This window comes from Leuciscus leuciscus (assembly GCF_965113295.1).
Source record: "Leuciscus leuciscus genome assembly, chromosome: 18".
NCBI lineage: Eukaryota > Metazoa > Chordata > Actinopteri > Cypriniformes > Leuciscidae > Leuciscus > Leuciscus leuciscus.
The window spans coordinates 17,519,535-17,540,632 of NC_138742.1; the positions used below are offsets into that span (position 1 = coordinate 17,519,535).

The window sequence follows — 21,098 nt, forward strand, 5'->3', positions numbered from 1 at the left end:
ATATTTAAAAAATGGCTGATTATTTATACATTTGATCAGCACAACAGCAGCATTGGCTTAGCCAATGGCATGAGTGTGTGGCTGGGCTATCTGTTTGTTTGGCCAATAGAGTGCAACAGTGACCCAATAAATCTTTTAGCAGCCTTTGTTCCGAAAGTATTTTTCTCATTAGGGATATTTTTTAAAGTGTTCAAGCCTTGTTTGTTAAAAAGTTATGAGCTTTGAACCAAACTGACCAGCTACGAGGTGAATCACCATATTACAACCTTTGATTTAAAGAAAGAAAATGAATAAATTGGACAAAAAGACAAAGGTACAAGACTGTGTACTTAATGGCTTTGATGAGGGAAAGAACTACAATCCCATAAAGCATTGTGAATGACATAATCAACTGGAAAAACTACATAAATATAAAAAGATTTATTTAATGATATTTGCGGGCGCTAAATTGGCATTATTGTCTTATTTCGATTATCTGATTGGTGGAGTTCTTTTGCAGATTCATGGGTAATGTCGTTTTTCACTGGGAATTCTGATGACGATAATTTAAAAATAACGCAGCCTGATGGCTTCAACAAAAGCCTATGCCATTGATTAACAACCTTGTAGCTCACGGTAGGTCTTTCTTTAAAGGCTTTTATGTTATAATTAAAATCTATTGTCCTATGGAGAATACAAATGGGATTTTTACTTAAAGAACCAAATTGTTGCACAATATGGCAGATGGGAGGAATGTTCAGGAAACCTGTCTGTCTTTTTGGTTACGCTAGTAGCAGAAATTACACCCTTCGGCTTTAAATTGTGTTTCTCGGGGGAAAGGTGCAAACTGATTTTCACCTGTGTTCTTCAGGTTCTGTCAGTAATAACTCATAGGCTGGAAGGCTTAGAGGTGCTTTGTAAACTGAGTGGACTCTGGGGCATCCGTGTATCTGATTCCTTCCCTGTGGAAATGTAGTTTTACGGCTCTCGGAGTTTGCATAGAGAGGGCCACGTGTGCTGCTGGCTGCAGTCTATTTATGCTGAGACAAAGGAGATGAATACAGCCCAAAAAGCTCTCACTCTTTTGGCAGGAAGAAGGTAATTTATAGTCCCAGTGTGAGAGCATCTTTGAGCTGGACTAGTGACCTATTTTAGACAAGTAAAAGGAATAGTTCATACCCCCAAAATAAAAATTCTATCTCATTTACTCACCCTCATGTCTTTAGAATTTTGTATGATTTTTTTTTTCATACACTAAAAGTGAATGGTGACCATAGTTAATCATTTTAAGGCACTATTTTGAGTAAAATGTATTAAATTCCTCTCTCAAATCTATTAAAGGATACATAGATACAGATACATAGCATACCAATTTTATGGACTAATTTTATGAAACTTTTATGGTGCTTTTTGTTCTTTTTGGAGATTGAACAACATGAAGACTAAATAATGACAGAATTTTCATTTCTCTGTGAACTATCCCTTTCAAAGACAACACTTTTGTTCATTTCAGTATCAGCAGCATTTTTATATTTTTACACTGATTAAACTGTCACCTCACAATCCTAGGAAAAGCCAGAATTTAATGGGCTTCAGTCAGCTATTAGACTTCTTATTTTCAGATTCCTAAGGAACAGCACATGCCTCCCAAGAGTGCTGTTTAAACGTTTTAAAGTGGTTTTGTGCCACTGAAGGTATTATAATTTTGATTGAGACAATAATGAGATGGTGCAAATGATTGTATGCTTTGGAAATGCTTTACTGATGTTCAAATTTAGGTTATTTCACGCTTGGACTCCACCTGATAATCAGAAATGATACACATCCAGTTTGTGAGCAGTCGGCTGAATAAAGCGACAGCAAAATGGCCAAAACCATGCTACCGTTTCAATTTATCTGGCGCTGTAAACACCTAATTTATATGTTAATTGCACCATTTTAAATGATAGCTTTGAATGCACAGAATCCCAGTTCATTGTGAAATTACACATAGTTGGCATTCCCGTTTGGTCGCTAAAAACAAGGTTGCTCTATATTTAAACCAGACTATTTTAATATGCAAACACACGGTCTGTATATTCATTTACACTTCCATTTACATGGAGCCACCCTGATTTGTTTTAACCCCCTGGACATTTGCATGTGCAAAATTCTGTCTGGCTTCTATGTTCAAATCCCTTTCTGACATTGTCAACGCATATCATGCAAACTACAGAACCTCAAAAAACACTTGTGATAGCAGCCAGACAGAGAAGCCCCCCTCTGTCGGGCTCTTCACACTGATACCAAGGCGACTGGGGGTCATATTTCATGCTTTCTCGGTTCATGTGGCCCTTGCAGACAAAGCCGGCAGTTTTATGGTGGATCTTAAGGAAATGAGGGCCACAAATCTCCTGTTGCCACAAAGAGGGAATGTGCTAATGTGTGGAGAATGATGGATACCAGAGAAGAGAGAGTTCTGGCAGGACAGAACAATGGCTTGTCAAGGTTAAGATACATTTCTCACTTTGAACTATTTTGCGGTTGGAGAGCAACTCAAGAGAAGGAGAACTTCAGTTGAAGTACAGAAGAACTGCTCTGTTGAATCATTGCATGTCTTTGAGTTAAATGAAGATGTTACTGAACGTTTCTTGTTTCTGATTAGCACGAGCTGGAGGTGTGTTCTCTTTTCCAACGCTCCCCGTCTCTGATTTACGACAAGCATTGATATATGCTCAACAGGCACACTGTTAAGTAAACATGTCTTGTCATAGTCTTTCGCAGCAGTGAAATCTTTCTGAGTGATATACGCTGTTGTGCTGCAGAGCAAGTATTCATCATTGAATCTGACAGAATGAATCTCCCGAGTGTCGGATCTGGACACTACGTCTGACATATCTATTAACGGCAGGAGCTTCTAATTGCTTTACTGTTTACTCACATTTGGCCAAAGGTGTCAAAACTGACAGCAAGCCTCCTGTGATGAAGCTAATATCCTCCTGAGAGACTGTTAGTTTAACTAGCAGTGTGGTGAGCATGACATGCTAATTTCAGGTCTAATTTTAAATTAAATGTCACATGTTTACAAAACATAGACAGTTTGGACTATAATGTAAATAACCATTAGAATAATAATAAATCTTACCACTTTGGTTTATCAATTCAAAATATTACAAACAATATAATAAAAATAATATTACACAATAAAAATGGTAACACTGTACATTTCAATCTGTTAATATATTTAATGCATTAGGTATCATGAATGAACCTCAATTGCCAAAACCAATGAACTACAGCAATTATTCATCTAGGCTATATACATAGATATTTTAGAAATTAAATTTTATATTAACTAATATTACACTGGATAAATGAGTAGTTGTAAGAGAGAAAAAAAGTTTTTTAATCACCTTGTCTCTCAATTAGTTCATAAAAGCTGCATGCATAATGCATTGCAAAATGCAGTTTTAAATACAAGTATAGAACGTCTCACACTGCATGACATGAACACACAAATGTGCAGCATTCAGAACAGTGACCGCCCATTAATCAGTTCTCTTCAGTCAAGCTGTCATTTTATGGCATGAGAAGACACAACTGGTTTTAGCTTATCTTTTGATGGCTGCGTTGCTGTGATCATAGCAGACTGGTTTAACCTGGCTGTGGCCTGTCCAGACAGGCACAGATTGAGTGTCTTATCCTGCAGTCATTTACCCTGAGGTTTAGCCCTGGTTGTTTGATGTGGCCTCTGCATTGTGCTGATATCTCATCTCTACCTGAACGCCTCGGACTAACTTTCGTTTTTTACAGCTCCGGCTCGCCTGTACTAATCCTATTGTATTGCTCTGTGCAGATCTCATCCTGGTTGCTACACCAAAAGCACTTTTGTCTTCACTGAGTGGAACTCAATTTGCTGTCTGGATGTGAAAGGGTTTTGTGGGCTGGTTACTCGGCTGATGATGGCACTGGACGTTCGGTTAGCTGCAGAGGTGTATGGTGAGGAGGGCTCTAATTCAGACTAGAGAGCAAATTGAGTGGAATAGTAGTTTGCTGTTAGCCAGTAAAATAATTAGAGGAGAAGAGATGGAGAGGGGGGGAGAATGACAAAGAGAGGACGAGTCTCTCTTTCAAGGTAATGGAGAATGGAGTGTATTAAGCTTTTATATGTCCTTGAAAGATTCCACATCTAATGGAAGGTTAAGTGGGATCAAACAAATTCCACAAATGTATTCTGATGACTTCTATATCATCAGTAGAGTCATAATAGAAAATATCGCTGTGGTACTTTTTTCTCTTAATGTACACCCAAACAAACGTAAAAAAATCTACATGTGAGATTTTAGGGCCTTCTGAACGTGTAAGACGTATACCAGCAGGTGTATTGCACTACAGAAGAGGATATCTCCCATTTGGTCGTTGTGTATCAGCAGCCTCGCTATTGGTCTAGCTGTTCCTCGGCTGAGTAAAGGAAGTGAGGCCGGGTTTATTTTGACCAACAAGTGTCCTCCCAGCCCCCAAAAAGAAAACCCCACCTCATTTCCCCTACAGCAGCCTTTGATGCGTGTTTGTTTAATGACATTATTGGGTCCCAGTCATCTGTGATGGGAGGAGTTCTGGTCCAGAGAAGAGTCAGAGGTTGGATTCTCCTCGCCGCTAGTTGTATCCTGTCACAAGTTATGGTGGAAGCTGTCAGACTATCTGAGTGAGTACAGTGCAACTGATTCGGTTTTGGCTTGTGAACTGTTTTTACTGTTTGTTTTTTTAGTTCCCTCCTAACAATTGTATTATCTAAATCCACGAGTCAATAAATCAGCTGCAGTTAAAATGTTTGTGGAATGTTCAGCAAACAATTCTATGTTGAAAGGGGGCGGTTCACACAAAACGCATTTTTGCATTGCACTATGCTGATTTCACATTGTTTGTCTATGTAAACATGCTCTAGGCGGACATCTATGGTGGCTGCGCTCGTTTCTCACATCTTTTTGGTGACTCACGCATGACATGGCGTTCCAAAAATGAAAGTAGTTCAACTTTTTTTAAAAAGAGACCTTGGGGCACTTTTTTCTTTTCTGCTGCCCTGCGCCTTGTGTTTTTAAATGCAAAATGCATTCTGTGCGAGTGTTTTCCTAAAATTTCCTAAGTTATGACAACATTATTTATGAACGATCATTATTTTTCCTCCTTAATGTTTAAGGTATGTTAAAGAATGTTATTCAAAATGTTTAACATTCACAGAACTTTCTGAAATAATGTTTTCATAAGTTATTTAGAGCATTGAATACATTAAAATAAGGTGAATATGAAGGGTGGATTGGAGGTCCATTTACTATGACTGAACAACATTCATTAACCATACACTAAAACACAATGTAAATATTGTTTAACCTGTTAACACTGAAAGACTTATTGCAATAATGTTTTGTCTGTAGCTTTGAGAGAACCTTTACAGAACATTGGCCATAGTTCAGAGAATTTAATCTTTCTGTCATTTCAAGTGCAGATTTGCTTTTGGCATATAACTGGCTTGTCACATGCTTGACTACACCTAAATTAGAAAATCACAATTTCAAGTGTGGCGTTATCAGATGCATTCCAAAGACACAAAAACAGTTTTACCTGAGTGGAAATCAAAGCATTAATTATGCTTTCAGCAGAGATCAGCCTGTTGATACATCTGGGGATCTCATGGTCCATGAGATCCCCAAGATGGATCAAAGCTGCCTCTGGTGCTGATGACATCATGACTGCGTTATGTTGTTCCAGCCATTCAGTCTTCACAGCTACTGGAGCTGGCGTGGGCATGTGGATCATAAAAGAACTGAGGAGTGCAATTCTGAGAGGCGTTACAGTTAGGCAGCCAAGAACTGCAAAATCATCCAACAAATAAGCTGTCACTTTCAGTGAGAATTCAAAATAGGAGTATTTAGTGGTGAAAAGGACCCGTCTGCACGGATTAAATCGTGATCCTGTCAGATGGGACTTACTGTGAGAGTGACATGGATATTTATTGCAGGATGTTTAACACAGCAATCCACTAAAGTTTATTAGAAACAGGTGAGAGTCTGTGATTGATTCAACGCCGATCTCCCCTCAGGGTAGCGGAGAGTTATTTGCAGGTAGTCTGAGTGAAGCTGTTCGTAGCTTTGAAAGTAGCTTGTGAAACAAATGATCATGCTCATTTCCCATTTTTTTTTTATTTAGATGACCTTTGCCATCATCTAACACTTCACTTAATCTGTAAAATCACAAATTTATTTAATACTGTTAAGTGTAATCTTTAGCAAATCTCAAAATGAATGCCCATTTCTCATACTCTACATTATAATGTGGTGGTGCCTAAATTCACTTGGTTGATTTAAGATTATAGCGTTTCATTTTTAATACATTTTGGCAAAAAAGAATCAAACAGTTATCAGCCATAGGATAAAAATAATTAACGCCTTTTCGGGAAATATAAGATTAGTATTGTGCATCCCTTTAAAAAAATTAATTAAACTATTATCATGGACCGGAATGTATGGACGCATATACATGTGTACACAAACACATACAGGCCACTTTCACAAAGCAGCAGAATATGGTTCTCTTACGAGAGGTCTCTCGTACTGCGTAAGATATCTTACGCTAGGGGAAAATCCTTTTTCCACGAGATATTGAAGCCAAAAATTATCCTTAATTTTGTAATAATGCAAAACGCGTTGCGGCAGCATGCAGACATAGGCGAGACAGCTCGCGCGCCTATTGGCTGCTCTGCGGCAACTGCAGCAGCCTATCGAGCGAGGCCTGGCGTGACGCCAGACCCAATCAGGGCACTTCGCGCCCGCTGCGTCACGTCCCGCCGAAATGGGCGTGGTCTAGGCCTATAAATTCCGCTCGCAGGCAGCTAAGCGAAGCACACGCATCGCTGGAGCCGGAGAAGAAGCCGCGCCGTCTGAGAGAGAGCACCTTCAGCGGGACGAGTCACTGAAGTCGCTGGCCGCGCCGCCTTCCTGCCTTCCTGCTGCGCTTTCCGGCGCTTATATCCTTTCCTTATTACACTGTACTTTTGTGTGTGTGTGTCGCCGCCGCGACACACATTCTAAAAGAGCTAGCGTCTTTTTAAAGATGCCTTCCTGCGGCTCGTGCAGAGCCACACTCAGCGACGGGGACCGCCACGTGGTTTGCGTTTCCTGCCTGGGTGAGGAACATGCAGTTCTCGCGCTCGCTGACGGCGGCTGCCCTCACTGCGAGCTGATGGCAATGGCGACTCTGAGGACTCGCCTAGCCTTCTTCACCGAGACTGCTCCCCCGCCCGCCGCGGCGTCGCGCCGTAAAAAGCGCCGTGCCCAGCGGGCCCCGGAACCCTCCCTCAGCCGCCAAAGCTCGCCGGTTCGCCCGCTTGCTTCCCCGGCTTCGTCAGCCTCGCTTCCTGACGGACAGCGGCCGCCGTCTGCCGCCGCTTCCGTTGACATCGTGGATGAGGAAGCCCTGCTGGGAGAGGATGATTCCTGCTCTATCCTGGCGTCAGGCAGTGAGGATTGGGCGGGCTCTGAGGACCCCGCGCCCCCTGCCCGCACGTCGTCAGGCAAGAGAGCGTCCATCGAGACGGAGCTCATGCGAGTACTCGCACAGGCCGCGGCGAGCCTCGGCCTCGAGTGGTCTTCGCCTGAGCAGCCCGCTCACAACCGGCTGGATGGATTTTTCCTGCCTGGGGAGCGCGCTTCGCCTGCGTCCAGACCGGCGCCTTTTCTTCCTGAGTTACACGAAGAAGTCGCCAAGTCCTGGAACGCCCCCTATTCGGCTAGAGTGCGTCCTGCTGTTTCTTTGGCATTCTCCGCTGTTGACGATGCCAAGAACAAAGGATACCTTTCGCTGCCGCCGGTCGAAGAGGCAATAGCGGCCCACTTATGCCCGCCCTCTGCTGGACGGCGTGCTAAGTCGGCCCTACCCTCTAAAGCTTGCCGCACGACGTCAAGCCTGCTCCGCCGCGCTTTCTCCGCCGCCGGGCAAGCTGCGTCAGCGCTGCACACCATGGCAACGCTTCAGATCTTCCAGGCCGATCTCCTCCGTAAGCTGGATGAGGAAGGACCTGACGCGATCTGCGTGCCGGACTTAAGGAGTGACACGGACCTCGCTCTCCGTGCTACTAAGTCTGCAGCGCAAGCCATTGGACGGAATATGGCCTCTCTCACCGTGACTGAGAGACATCTTTGGCTGACGCTCTCGGAAATGGCCGAGTCTGAGCGCACCGCGTTCCTCGACGCCCCGCTTTCCGCCACAGGCCTCTTTGGATCCTCCGTCAAGGATTTCGCGGAGAGATTCGCAGAGGTACAGAAAGCGTCACAGGCTATGAAGCACTTCCTCCCGAAGCACTCCAGCTCTGCAGCAGGCCGTGCGAAACCGTCTGCTCAGAGCTCACAGCCACAGCCACCGTCCACTGCCTCCACTTCACAGCGCCGCCAGGCCCGAAGCGCGAGACCGCGCTCCCGCTCATCCGGTCGCCGCCCCGCTGTACGTGTCTCGCGACCTAGGATTACGGTGAAGCCCGAGGCCCCGAAGTCGTCCTAGCACAGCTAGGAAAACGACGGTGTTTAAGTCCCGCTGCGGCCAGACTCACACCAAAGCTATTCGCTCGTCCAGTTCCAGCAAATGTGACTGTTCCAGTGTTTTCTGCAGCCAACAAGTCGGTTCTGTCACCCGCTTGCCTGCACACAAATGCCGTTTTCACGGCTACCCAGATAAATCCCCAAGAGAGTGTATTTTCTGGTGTCCCGGCCACGGCCGATGGTGTTTCATGTGTAGTAAGAATGCCCACTGCCCAGTGCCCATCCCTACACACAAGCACAGCCTGTCACACAGGGCTCGCGCACATAAAACCGACTCAGATCGGTTGCGCTTCAAACATGGTGAATGTGCCCACTACCCAGTGCCCACTAACACCGCGTTATGCATGTCTCACGGTTTCTGTAAAAACGAAACCAACGTGCACTCGCTTCACGCAAGCGAACGATGCTTTCGGTGTGATAAATGTGCCCGCTGTCCCGCGCCCACATCCACACATAGACATGACAGTTCCCACGGGAACCGCCCAGCCCTCCCCCTCGCGGCTGACCACCGCAGAGGAGTCGAGCGCGGGCAATCTGCCCGCTGTTATCAGCACGCCCCATGCCTCAAATGTCACGAGCGCGATGCTTGTGTTGCAGCACGCCGAAGCTTCTCCATCGCTGAGCGAGCGGAGCGCGCTTCGTATTCAACCCCTAGCTATCCATGCAGACGCATGGGCAAAGCTGCCCGGGGTTTCGAAGTGGGTGCTGAACATTATAAAAAGAGGCTATTCGCTGCAGTTTCGCCGACGCCCTCGCCGCTATGTGGCGCGCGTCGAGACCACGGTAAAAACAGAAGTAGCACATTTACTTCGAGCCGAAGTGGCGAAACTATTGAGCAAAGGGGCCATAGAGCCTCTCTCTCAAGTTCAGAGCGAAGGAGGGCTATACAGCAGATACTTCCTGGTACCGAAAAAAGACGGGGGTCTCAGACCCATACTAGATCTAAGGCAACTGAACAAAGTGCTTGTGAAGCGACAGTTCAGGATGCTCACGACCAGACAAATCCTTGTGCAGATTCGCCAAGGAGATTGGTTTGTGTCAATAGATCTGAAAGACGCGTATTTTCAAATACAGATAGCGTCACGTCACAGGCGATATTTGAGATTCGCCTTCGAGGGCCAGGCATATCAGTACACAGTCCTGCCATTCGGTTTGTCCCTGGCACCCCGTACATTTACGAAGTGCATGGACGCGGCGCTCGCACCCCTCAGAATGAGAGGCATGCGAGTGCTGAACTATTTGGACGATTGGCTGATTCTAGCGCAATCTCGCGCAGTGCTCATAGAACACACGACCATTTTACTCGATCACCTCGAGACGACTCTATTCCTCGAAATGGTCAGTGTTTTCGGGCTGGTGCACAGCCCGTGGTGTGTCACCCACAGACTGTGGTGTGGCGGAGGTGCTTTCCTTCCTACAAGAGCTGTTGGATGGGGGCAGGGCCCCCTCCACGCTCAAAGTTTATGTGGCGGCTATAGCAGCGTTCTCAGAAACAACGCTTGGTCAGTCAATAGGAAGGAACGATTTAGTCATCCGCTTCCTTAGAGGGGCTAAGAGACTGAATCCTCCCAGACCTCCCTCAGTCCCCGTATGGGACCTTTCTACGGTTCTGGAAGCCATGAAAGGTGCGCCATTTGAGCCTTTACAGTCAATCGATTTGAAACACCTGTCTTTCAAGACGGTGTTTTTGCTGGCTCTCGCTTCGGTGAAGCGCATAGGGGATCTGCACGCGCTCTCTGTGAGCGCGGCGTGCATGGAGTTTGGGCCTAATGACTCAAAAGTTATACTCAAACCTAAGCACGGTTATGTTCCGAAATCCCTCAACACACCGTTTAGGGCGCAGGTTATCTCCCTGTCAGCCCTACCGGTCCCTGATGAGGAAAGAGACGCGAGCCTCCTTTGCCCAGTCAGGGCATTACGAGCTTATGTGTCTCGCTCGTCTGGTTTCAGACAGACGGAGCAGCTCTTTGTTTTCGTTTAGCGGACGTTCTAAGGGACTAGCCGCGTCGAAACAGAGCCTATCCAGATGGATAGTTGATGCTATAGCGCTGGCATACGCCTCCAAGGGCATGCAGTGCCCGTTGGGTGTCAGAGCGCACTCCACGAGAGGCATGGCCTCTTCGTGGGCCTGGTCAAGTGGGATTGCCTTGCAAGATATTTGTATGGCGGCAGGCTGGGCCTCCCCGTCTACATTTATAAGGTTTTATAACCTAGAGGTTCCCGCCCTGCAGGCCAGGCTGCTGTCGGTCTAAGTTTACCAGTATTGTCTGACCTGATGCGATCAGCTCAGAATGCTGCGTCTACTGAGCACAGCTCAATGTTCGACAGTAAAAAAGTAGCAGCACGAGATGTGCCTGGGCAAACCTTGTAAGACCCACATTCCCCCATCAGTTCAGGCCGTACCCCGCCCTGTCTGTATGATGAAATTCGCGTCTCAGCGACGCTGCCATATGTGGAAGAGTGCGGCTTCGCCCCTCCCTCTTCCCGGACTCCCTGTGAGTTCCCTGAGTGATTGTGCACTATATGTACCCCGGGCTTTCGCCCTTGGGTCTTTGGTGTCAGATCTCAGCATGCACGGCGTTTTGCATTGGGTCCCCTAGCGTAAGATATCTTACGCAGTACGAGAGACCTCTCGTAAGAGAACGTACTCGGTTACTAACGTAACCTCGGTTCTCTCTAGAAGAGGGAACGAGTACTGCGTATCTTCCCGTGCATGCACACGCTCTGGTTGCTTCGATGATGAAAAACCAGATAATAGCTGCCTGCGAGCGGTATTTATAGGCCTAGACCACGCCCATTTCGGCGGGACGTGACGCAGCGGGCGCGAAGTGCCCTGATTGGGTCTGGCGTCACGCCAGGCCTCGCTCGATAGGCTGCTGCAGTTGCCGCAGAGCAGCCAATAGGCGCGCGAGCTGTCTCGCCTATGTCTGCATGCTGCCGCAACGCGTTTTGCATTATTACAAAATTAAGGATAATTTTTGGCTTCAATATCTCGCGGAAAAAGGATTTTCCCCTAGCGTGAAGGGGGTCGCACACCGGACGCGCAGCTCGGCGGCGCGCCGCGCAGCGCCACGTCTTTTAAATTCGAACACACTATTCTCTATGAGAGTACACACACCGGCGGCGCCTTTCGGCGTCTGTCCGCGGCGGCTCAGGACCGTGTTCAAAATCCTGCCGCGCCACAGAGCGCCATTTACATAGTTTTATATTAAATTTACATGTATGTGTCTCAAATCGTAGTTAATGTATATACGGACCTCACCCTGTGCTGCAATATACATTTAGTTTTATATTTATTTACAGAAATCAGAAAATTGCTGATGTTATCGGATTTTCAGGTGACAGTTGTCCTAGACGTGGCGCGGCGCGGCGCTGAGCTGCGCGTCCGGTGTGCGGCCGCCTTAAGGGGGTCGCACACCGGACGCGCAGCTCGGCGGCGCGCCGCGCAGCGCCACGTCTTTTAAATTCGAACACACTATTCTCTATGAGAGTACACACACCGGCGGCGCCTTTCGGCGTCTGTCCGCGGCGGCTCAGGACTGTGTTCAAAATCCTGCCGCGCCACAGAGCGCTATTTGCATAGTTTTATATTAAATTTACATTTATGTGTCTCAAATCGTAGTTAATGTATATACGGACTTAACCATGTGCTGCAATATACATTTAGTTTTATATTTATTTACAGAAATCAGAAAATTGCTGATGTTATCGGATTTTCAGATGAGAGTTGTCCTAGACGTGGCGCGGCGCGGCGCTGAGCTGCGCGTCCGGTGTGCGGCCGCCTTTAAGATATCTTACGCAGTACTCGTTCCCTCTTCTAGAGAGAACCGAGGTTACGTTAGTAACCGAGTACGTTTTCAGTCACTGCAGAGTTTTTATAATAAACAGAACTTACTGTGTGGACGGCCGATATAGCCGTATCGTACTTGGGTTGAATAGGCCTAGAGCGCTATAGCCTACAGTTTACACACAAATGTATTAACGAAAGTGACAATTGCATTTTATAATCGAAATGAGACATTACCTTTTAAAACTCAGAACTGCAATTTCCGCGCTTAAAATTAAAACCGCGCTTAACGTTAGCTATCTTGTTACTGCGAGAGTTTGCGCTGCACACGCGAGAGTTGTGCGTTTCATGTGTGATTTTAATAACTCACAGAGACGGGGATATAATCTGTGTCATTCGACGATTTTAGATTCAGTCGCTGTCCTGAGCTACTCCCATCAGCATTGTGGTCCAAATGCTGCACTTCTAACTGCATTCAAAACAGTTCATTAAAATTTGAAATATTTGCGGCTATCGCGAGAACTAACATTTAGCCTATCAGAAGTGAGTGTCTTTGTTTTGTTCGTATTCGTTGTCATTTTTTATTTGGCAGGCTGGGAATTTTACATTATAGTTCATTACTGCTATGTTCTCAACTGTAACTGGTGTGTAGGAAAGCTAGGCTGTTATCTATTACAGAACAGTACTACTTAAAGTTATTGACACGTTGGACTGATAAAGAGGATGGATGTAATGATGTAAAAAAAAAATCGTTCTTTTTTTTTTTTACAGAATGTTGCAGTGTTAAAAAATAAAAAATGTATCTGTGCACATCATTATACAGTATTTTTTATTCAGTGCACTTGAACGGTCAAATACACAATTATGTCAAAAATTCTCATCTGGGCTTATTGTGCCTTAAATGAGCAGTTAAACAGTTTGGAGAAAATCAATATAATATTGGTATAATGCATTAGGTCTTAAAGTGACAGCAGCCTAATAAACTTGCTGCTGTCAGGGGTTAGTTCACCTCTAAAATGAAAATTAAGTCATCAATCATCATTTACTCACCCTGGTGTTGTTCTTTTTCGAAACACAAAAGGAGATTTTTTAAAAAAATGTTCCGCTCACACTCGTCCAAATAAGTTAATCAAATAGAGCAGCATTAAACCTTTTTAAAAAGAAGCAAAAGTATCACAGAATAGTCTGATGTTACATGTGACGTATATTACAAGTGTTATGGGGGGTGTATTTTTGGGTAAAAAAAAAAAGAGATTTTATGTAGGCTATTAATAAAATCCTGACCTGACCCGTTGGTCTTCTCTGCACGGCTGTGTGACGTTCAGTAAGATGCTAATAGCGCCGCAGTTCACTCTGACTCGCTCAGAAAAGGCACACACGTTGTGAACTTCAATCAAGACTAAGGAAAATGTGAAATCTATGTAGGCTACTTTCTTCTCTGAGGTGAATATATCTGTTGTGTTCCTCTCAACAAGAAGTTATTGCGTTCACTTCTGTCAATCTGACAGTCAACCGGACTTCCGGTCTGGAGATATTCTACTTAGTGAAGAAAGTTCACAGATACTTTTTTTGGGAATTTCTAGGTGTTATATTTCATGTAGTGTTTTTATTCATTTTGATTTCTCACAACTTATGTGCTTTTTCTGGGCGAGTCGGAGTGAACTGCAGCGTTAATCAGCCAAGCCAAAGCAGCCGTGCACAGAAGACCAACGGCCAAGGTCAGGATTTTCTCTAAATAATGGGCTACATTAAACTGCATCTTTTTTGTTCTATTTTCTTTTTTTAACAAACTCTATTGTACACCCCCAGAAAACGTGGGATATACGACACGTGTTGCATGGGATCATTCTGTGATACTTGTATCTTTTTTAATATGAATCAAACCACAAAAGAAAAGAGAAAACCTGTCACTGTTCCTGAGTGAATGACTTTTGTGGAAAGAATGATTACGGTAATCAATATTTAATTCATACAGTGAAGATTATGCTTGATTTTACATTTGATTATTCAATTTCTGTAGTATTTTTATCCTGAATACTTGGCTACTGTTAGATAGACCACATTTCATTATGTTAATGTTTATTAGCCTAATTTTTAAATGGCTGACTTCTCTCTTATACTCTGGAAAATAGTTAAGCCTGTCTAGATATCTGTTACCATGGTGAGTTTTACCAGTGCTGTGCTTTTCCCTGATTTATGAATGTATCATTGTTTTGCTCTTGATGGTCATATCGACTGACAACTGTGTCCACCCACTTTAAAAATGGCTGCTTCGCCCCTGTCTGTTATTATATATGGATGTCAATCCCAAACACTGACTGTATGAATATGTCATTGGCATATTGATCAGAGTCCACAGTTGAACTACATCCATAAAGAGAGAGATCTGTGTACAGTATGGGTGTTTTACAAGAATGGCTTTTAGCATTGTTGCTGTTCTGTCTTTCTCAGCTGGAGGGGAGAGTGAAGGATCGACAGTAGCCGTGGATCGGACACAGGCAGGCGGAGGCTCCTTATGGAGAAGGAGCAGGGCAGCATGGCCTCCAGTGCCAGTGTCACCATCCCCAGCACCACCTCAGCCTCCACCATATCAAACTCCTCCGGCAGACAGCAGGCTGTGCCTCAGATATCAGTCTATGGAGGAATCACGGACAGACAGACCGTTCAGGTAGAAAGAAATCTCAACCACAGTCAGTCTATTGCAACTTTATATTCCCCATAAATTTGCATTATCCTCTGGCGCCATCTACAGGCTCTGTGCAGCAACCACGTATATAATCAATCAATCCTGAGGGTCTCATTCATCATTAATGTGGTGCTCTTCTTTTGTCACATCTGTACTTAGTGATGTTTTTTTATTAACACAGTATTATTTTAACAGATATAACAATTTTAGTGCAATATAATAGACTTATTCTCCGGTATACTTGAATATGCTCAGTGATAATGCAGAACTCTATGCATTAGAGTGAGTCCACAGCTGACCGGCAGTGATTGGCTGCAGATAACAGGACCTCTGATGTCCTGTCTATGGGTACCACTGATCACACTGAGCTGGATTTAAGAGAGCTCAACATTTAGTCCCTCATAGGGATACATCAATTTTCTTTTGGCGGTACATACACTGTTAAACATGTTGATATTATATAAGAGACTGTGAGACATGTAAGCTTGCTTTTTTAATAAGAAAGTAAACTTTTTTCTTTTTTGATTTGTTTTAAGAATATCTATCTCCAATCTGTTTTAAGGGACAAAACTGCATAGTGCTTACTTCTTGAGCAAGTTAAAATTAAGCTCCTCCCTTAACTACACTGCAGAAATTATTATAATATATACAGTGTATATATAAATATACATGAACTAACAGTGAGCAATATATTTTTACAGCATTTATTAATTTTTGTGAATGTTAGTTAATAGAAAAACAATTGTTCATGTTAGTTCACGGTGCATTAACTAATTTTAACAGATACAACTTTTGATTTTAGAAATTTGAGTAAATGTTAAAATTAAGATTAACTAAGATTAATAAGGTTAATAAAGTTCATGCTAACTAATATAGTTAAAGGGATAGTTCATCCCAAAATGAAAATGTTGTCATCATTTACTCACCCTCAAGTTGTTACAAACCTGTATATTTTTCTTCTTCTGAACACAAAAGAAGATGTTTTGAAGAATATGGGTAATCAAACAGTTGATGAGCCCCATTGACTTCCATAGTATGAAGAAAAATACTATGGAAGTCAATGGGGTCTATCAACTGTTTGGTTACTGACATTCTTCACAATAGCTTATTTGTGTTCAACAGAAGAAAGAAATTCATACAGGTTTGGAACAACATGAGGGTGAGTAAATGATGACAGAATTTTCATTTTTGGGTGAACTATTAACTACATTAGTAACATGAACTTACAGTGAACAATACTTCTGCAGCATTTATCAATCTTAGTTAATCTTAATTTTACCATGTTTCATTTATTTGTTTAGCAGCCGCTTTTATCCAGAGTTCATTCTCAGATTGATTGCCCTGAAGACAGTGTGTACAGATCATGTTAGGTGGAATACTTTAGCTCTGAAGGGAATGTAGTCATGCTGTCAGGCTGCTGTGATGGATGGCGGTGACCCCACATGCCATGTCATGACTCAGGCATGCAGCCGTGCTGGAGCGCACCCAGTGACCCTCTGTGTTTACAAACGGGACGCTACAGTCGTTCTTTCTGCTGGTTGCACATGATACAATGAGAAGTGTTTTTCTTTACACCTCTGTGGTGTAAAATACATCCTAAATAATATATGCCCTAGAGGACTTAGAAGACTGGGGAAGAATATTATTCACATGTTGATTTAATCATCCCATCCCATCTCATCTTACTCAGGTCATCCAGCAGGCCTTGAACAGGCAGCCCAGCTCAGCGGCAGCTCAGTATCTACAGCAGATGTATGCAGCTCAACAACAACACCTCATGCTTCAGACCGCAGCACTACAGCAACAGCACCTGAGTCTGGCTGCAGTGCAGCAGGTGGGTATATATGCCTTAGACATGCACAGTGGGCCCCAAAAGCCATTACAAAATATTTGCTTTAATAACAGCACCACCTGAGCTGCATGAACTCCATCAGTTTGTCTAAAACCAAATGAGCATGTTTTCTGCCATGATTTGAGAATGATGCAAAGAACATTTTCCGTTGACCATCTGTACAATTGATCAGTGTCACAAAATGTGTCTTATAGTTTTCAAAATCTTTCTATTTATTTCCAGGTTCAAATTAGAATTTGAATCAGGCTTTTGAAGCTCACTGTACATCAACATATGCATCCTTTAAATGCTTGATCAAGCTTATTGATCAATATCTGTTGTATCTGTTAAAATTAGTTAATGCACCGTGAACTAACATGAACAATTGTTTTTCTATTAATTGATCACTCATGCTGGTACATTATATTTCGTGAAATAATTCTCCCATCTAACATACTAATTATTGTCTTAATGTTTGATCGTGTTTTTTTTTTTGTCTCTCTATAAGTACTTCTCAACATAAATGTGCATGCTTGTGTCAGATAGTGGTTTACTGTCTGTATCTGAAGATAGTCAGGTAGTGGTTAAAATACAATACTGTGTGAAGATAAAGAAATTGGATTAAATCACAATGAGGTCTAATGAAAATCACACATGTCTCTTTACGAATTGTGCAGGGTCATTCATCTCTTGTGACAAGTATTGATGTGGGATTTCTTGCAATGGCCAGAGGCATGTTTTTTAACAAACATCTGCTCTGGCAGAGCCACACCCTGTGGAAACCAAGAAACCATGTCAAGCTTCGCTTCAATTATTTTTTGAGTTGCTTATTGCTGTGAATTAAAGAACTAAAGTCAAATTAAACCGTTGCTATGTAAGCAATTGAGAGTTAGGTTAAATGAGGGATTAAACTTGAAGTTAATTTTGATATTTTTAACCAACTTTTGAAATTTTGATAATATCACAGATTTATGTGAATTATCATAAATCATTAAAACAAACCAATTATTACCACAAACATCTCATAATTCATAGAGATACATACTGTTAATTTCGCACCAAAATGATGTCAGTTCCTGAAGGATGATGTCAATACAAAACTAGTTTGCAATAAAGGAATATTGCTAAAGAATGGGTGATATTGACACTAGAAAATGAGAAAAAGAAGAAACACATGGAATGTTTCTTAATAAATTGGCATTTTTTTCATGTTAGTTAATTAGTAAAATTGTAAAAATGGCAATACATGCTCAAACCAAAAGTGAAATGATTTAAAATTCACCCCACATTAATTGTGATATTGTGAAATCTAAATTTTTTATTTTATTTTACTGAATACTAAAGACCTTTGATATCATGCTGAGAGTGCTCTGAATAGATACACTGCATCTGCTCAAATAATTTATTTTGAGAACAGTTAACAAATAATGACATAGACAAGATTAATAATGACAAGATTAACCTAATTTGGATATCCACAGAATAGAAATTCCTTTGGGGAGTACAGTAGAGTTGAATGTATTGTGTGGTTGTAGTGTTGAGTGGCAGGCTGTGGGAACGAGGGATCTGTTTCCTGCCGCTCTCTCTCTCTCTTGCTCAGTGTTGTTGTTATTGATTAATGAGTGCTGGGTTTGACTCTTTTACCACTCTTTCTCTCCGGCATTCACTCATTCCCCATAGGCTAGTATAGTGGCAGGAAGACAAAGCTGTAATCTGAATGGCACTACATCCCAGCAGACTGTGGCCTCCCAAACCACTGTAAGTATTATTAAAGCTGACATTGATATCTCACTCAACAAGTCTGCAGTGCTACAGAAATAAATGGCAGTGGGTATTACTTACATGTAACCACTTTTTTTATGTACATATTAGTGGCTTCCTTAACTTTTGGCTGAATGTGATAATTCATAAGGCTTTGGTTAAGAATATAATTTATTATGTTGATTAAGATTTTTTCTTTGTTGAAGCAGATAAACCTGGCCACATCCCCAGCGGCAGCTCATTTGATCAGTCGAGCCCAGAATGGGAGCTCTGTTCCAGTCTGCATTGCCCAACAGACCGTTCTGCTGGGAAACTCCTCCACACCCACACTCACCGCCAGCCAAGCACAGATGTATTTACGAGCTCAGATGGTAAATCCTCTTACACACGCACAACCACAATTACAAATGTGCTTTCTAAAGCTTGTAGCTTGCTCTGACTTGTTTTTACATAATGCTGATTATAATGAGCATAGATTAAACATAACCCGTTTTATTTGATTAAACATAACCAATTGTTTTATTTTATTTTATAAAATGTTTGCTCCAATATGACATACTTTCCTGGAGAATGATGGATATAACTATATAACTATAACAATAATATTTTTTAATATAACTCTGATTGTGTTTGGCTGAAAGAAGAAAGTCGTATCACCTAGAATACGACTTGAGGGTGAGCAAATTATGGAATAATTTTCATTTTTGGGTGAACTAACCCTTTAATTAAGTAACCACATGATTTGTTTTTGTGTAGAATTGTGGAGTGGTCCCAATTCTAATTCTATACTGTATAATCGGATCATTTCAGTTCCCTAATGGCAGCTCTCACTGTAGAGTTGGTTATAAGCACAGTCAAATGCACATCTAATGGATATTCTACTCCAAGATTTCCTCATGAATAAATAGTATTTTTCTTGAAATGGAAAAAAGAATTGCCACTTTGGCATTGCCTATGTGTGTGTGTGTGTGTGTGTGTGTGTGTGTGTGTGTGTGTGTGTGTGTGTGTGTGTGTGTGTGTGTGTGTGTGTGTGTGTGTGTGTGTGTGTGTGTGTGTGTGTGTGTGTGTGTGTGTTTGTGTGTGTTGTATTCATACTTACAACATCGTTTTCATTTGGCCTTGGATTTTAAATATGGCACAGCTGCAGCTCTTTCAAAAAACCCAATAAGAGTCAGGATGGTGACCAAAATGTTATGTTTTCACTGGCACATCGACTCTATTTTCTCTAAAACACTATTTTCTCTTTTTGGCTGGGAACTGATTAGCTGTAAATGAGCTGTTTGAGATTTGCCAGAATTCGAAATGAAGTCCTTTCAGCACTAAAACAGCTGAAAATGGCTCAAGTGCTTTCTCTGATGTCAAATTTGAAAGCCTAGTATTCGTTATATAAATGTGACTCATACATTCAGATAAAGCAACCATTTTTGGTGTGATTTCCAGGCACAGCAAACTAATCTTGTGCAAGTAGCTAGGAGCCTAGGACGAGCTGTTCCTTTGTCCCCTCAGCTTATCTTCACCCCAACTGCCTCAGTCACAACAGTTCAGTCAATCAATACGCCGCCCATCAGTGGACAGGTAATCCTAACATACATCAGCCTGACTTGAAGTACATCTATACCAATATCATGTTTTTTTTGCCACACCAAAATCGCTTTTATCCCTCTCCGCTTAGGTGCAGAACTTGGCTCTCCGTGGCCAGCAGGGGGTGCTCACTTCCTCCCTCTCTCAGTCTCAGTTACAGAGCCTAAATGTGAAACAGTACCCCGGGGCGTCAGCGCAGATTACTTTGACTAGCCAGCAGGTGGCCCGACTGAAGTGTCCTGGAGCGGATCCGAACCCTCAGGGAGCTGCTGCAAAGGGCTGTCCTGCAGAGACGCCCTTAGAGACTGTGGGAAAAAACGACAAAACCAGTGACCTCACAACACGGGAGATGAACTTGTGTCCCAATGTGACCTCAGTGGCGGGCCATCCTCTCATCAGCACAGGTAGGCCATCACTGTCCGGATGCTGTGTGTCTCAACCAGGGTTTATAGTTAACGAAAACTGCCATTAAGCCATTAAAAACACTTTTGTTACTTGTGAATTTTAACTTAAATAAATTATATATATATATATATATAAACATATTTTATTTCTGCTCGGAAGACAACATTTCTTGACAACTTGATCTACTAAGATAACTAAAGCTAAAATAAAGAACATTTACATTTTAAATGCAACATTTTAAAAAATGTATATAAATGACAAAAACACACAACAAAATTACTAAAAACTTTAAAATTAAACTGAAAACAGAAAATCTAAAAACTGATTCAAAGTATTATTAAAAACTGTAATAGTATTCATCTTTTATACGCACATAATATTGCATAAAAACACAAAAAACTCTAGATGGAAATGCCAAGATGCGCATAAATTCTAAAATGCTGTAAAAATGTATGCGCATTTGTATGTATCCAATAAGACATGCTCATAAACTATGATGGA

At 42.6% G+C, this 21,098-nt stretch overlaps 1 protein-coding gene across 5 annotated transcripts in view; it reads left to right on the forward strand.

Annotated features, from left to right (window-relative positions):
- The window catches only part of phc2a (polyhomeotic homolog 2a), a 41,192-nt gene that overhangs the window by 5,584 nt on the left and 14,510 nt on the right, over positions 1-21,098 (forward strand). For 2 of the 5 annotated variants that reach the window (XM_082146407.1, XM_082146410.1), the window contains exons 2-7: positions 14,785-15,001; positions 16,710-16,853; positions 18,531-18,608; positions 18,818-18,982; positions 20,052-20,186; positions 20,284-20,596. In XM_082146407.1, the coding sequence (XP_082002533.1) occupies positions 14,849-15,001; positions 16,710-16,853; positions 18,531-18,608; positions 18,818-18,982; positions 20,052-20,186; positions 20,284-20,596 (988 nt within the window). In that variant the 5' untranslated portion in view covers positions 14,785-14,848. Of the gene's footprint in view, positions 1-14,201; positions 14,285-14,784; positions 15,002-16,709; positions 16,854-18,530; positions 18,609-18,817; positions 18,983-20,051; positions 20,187-20,283; positions 20,597-21,098 lie in introns of those variants that run through there. The other 3 variants (XM_082146409.1, XM_082146411.1, XM_082146408.1) reach the window with 2 other exon arrangements.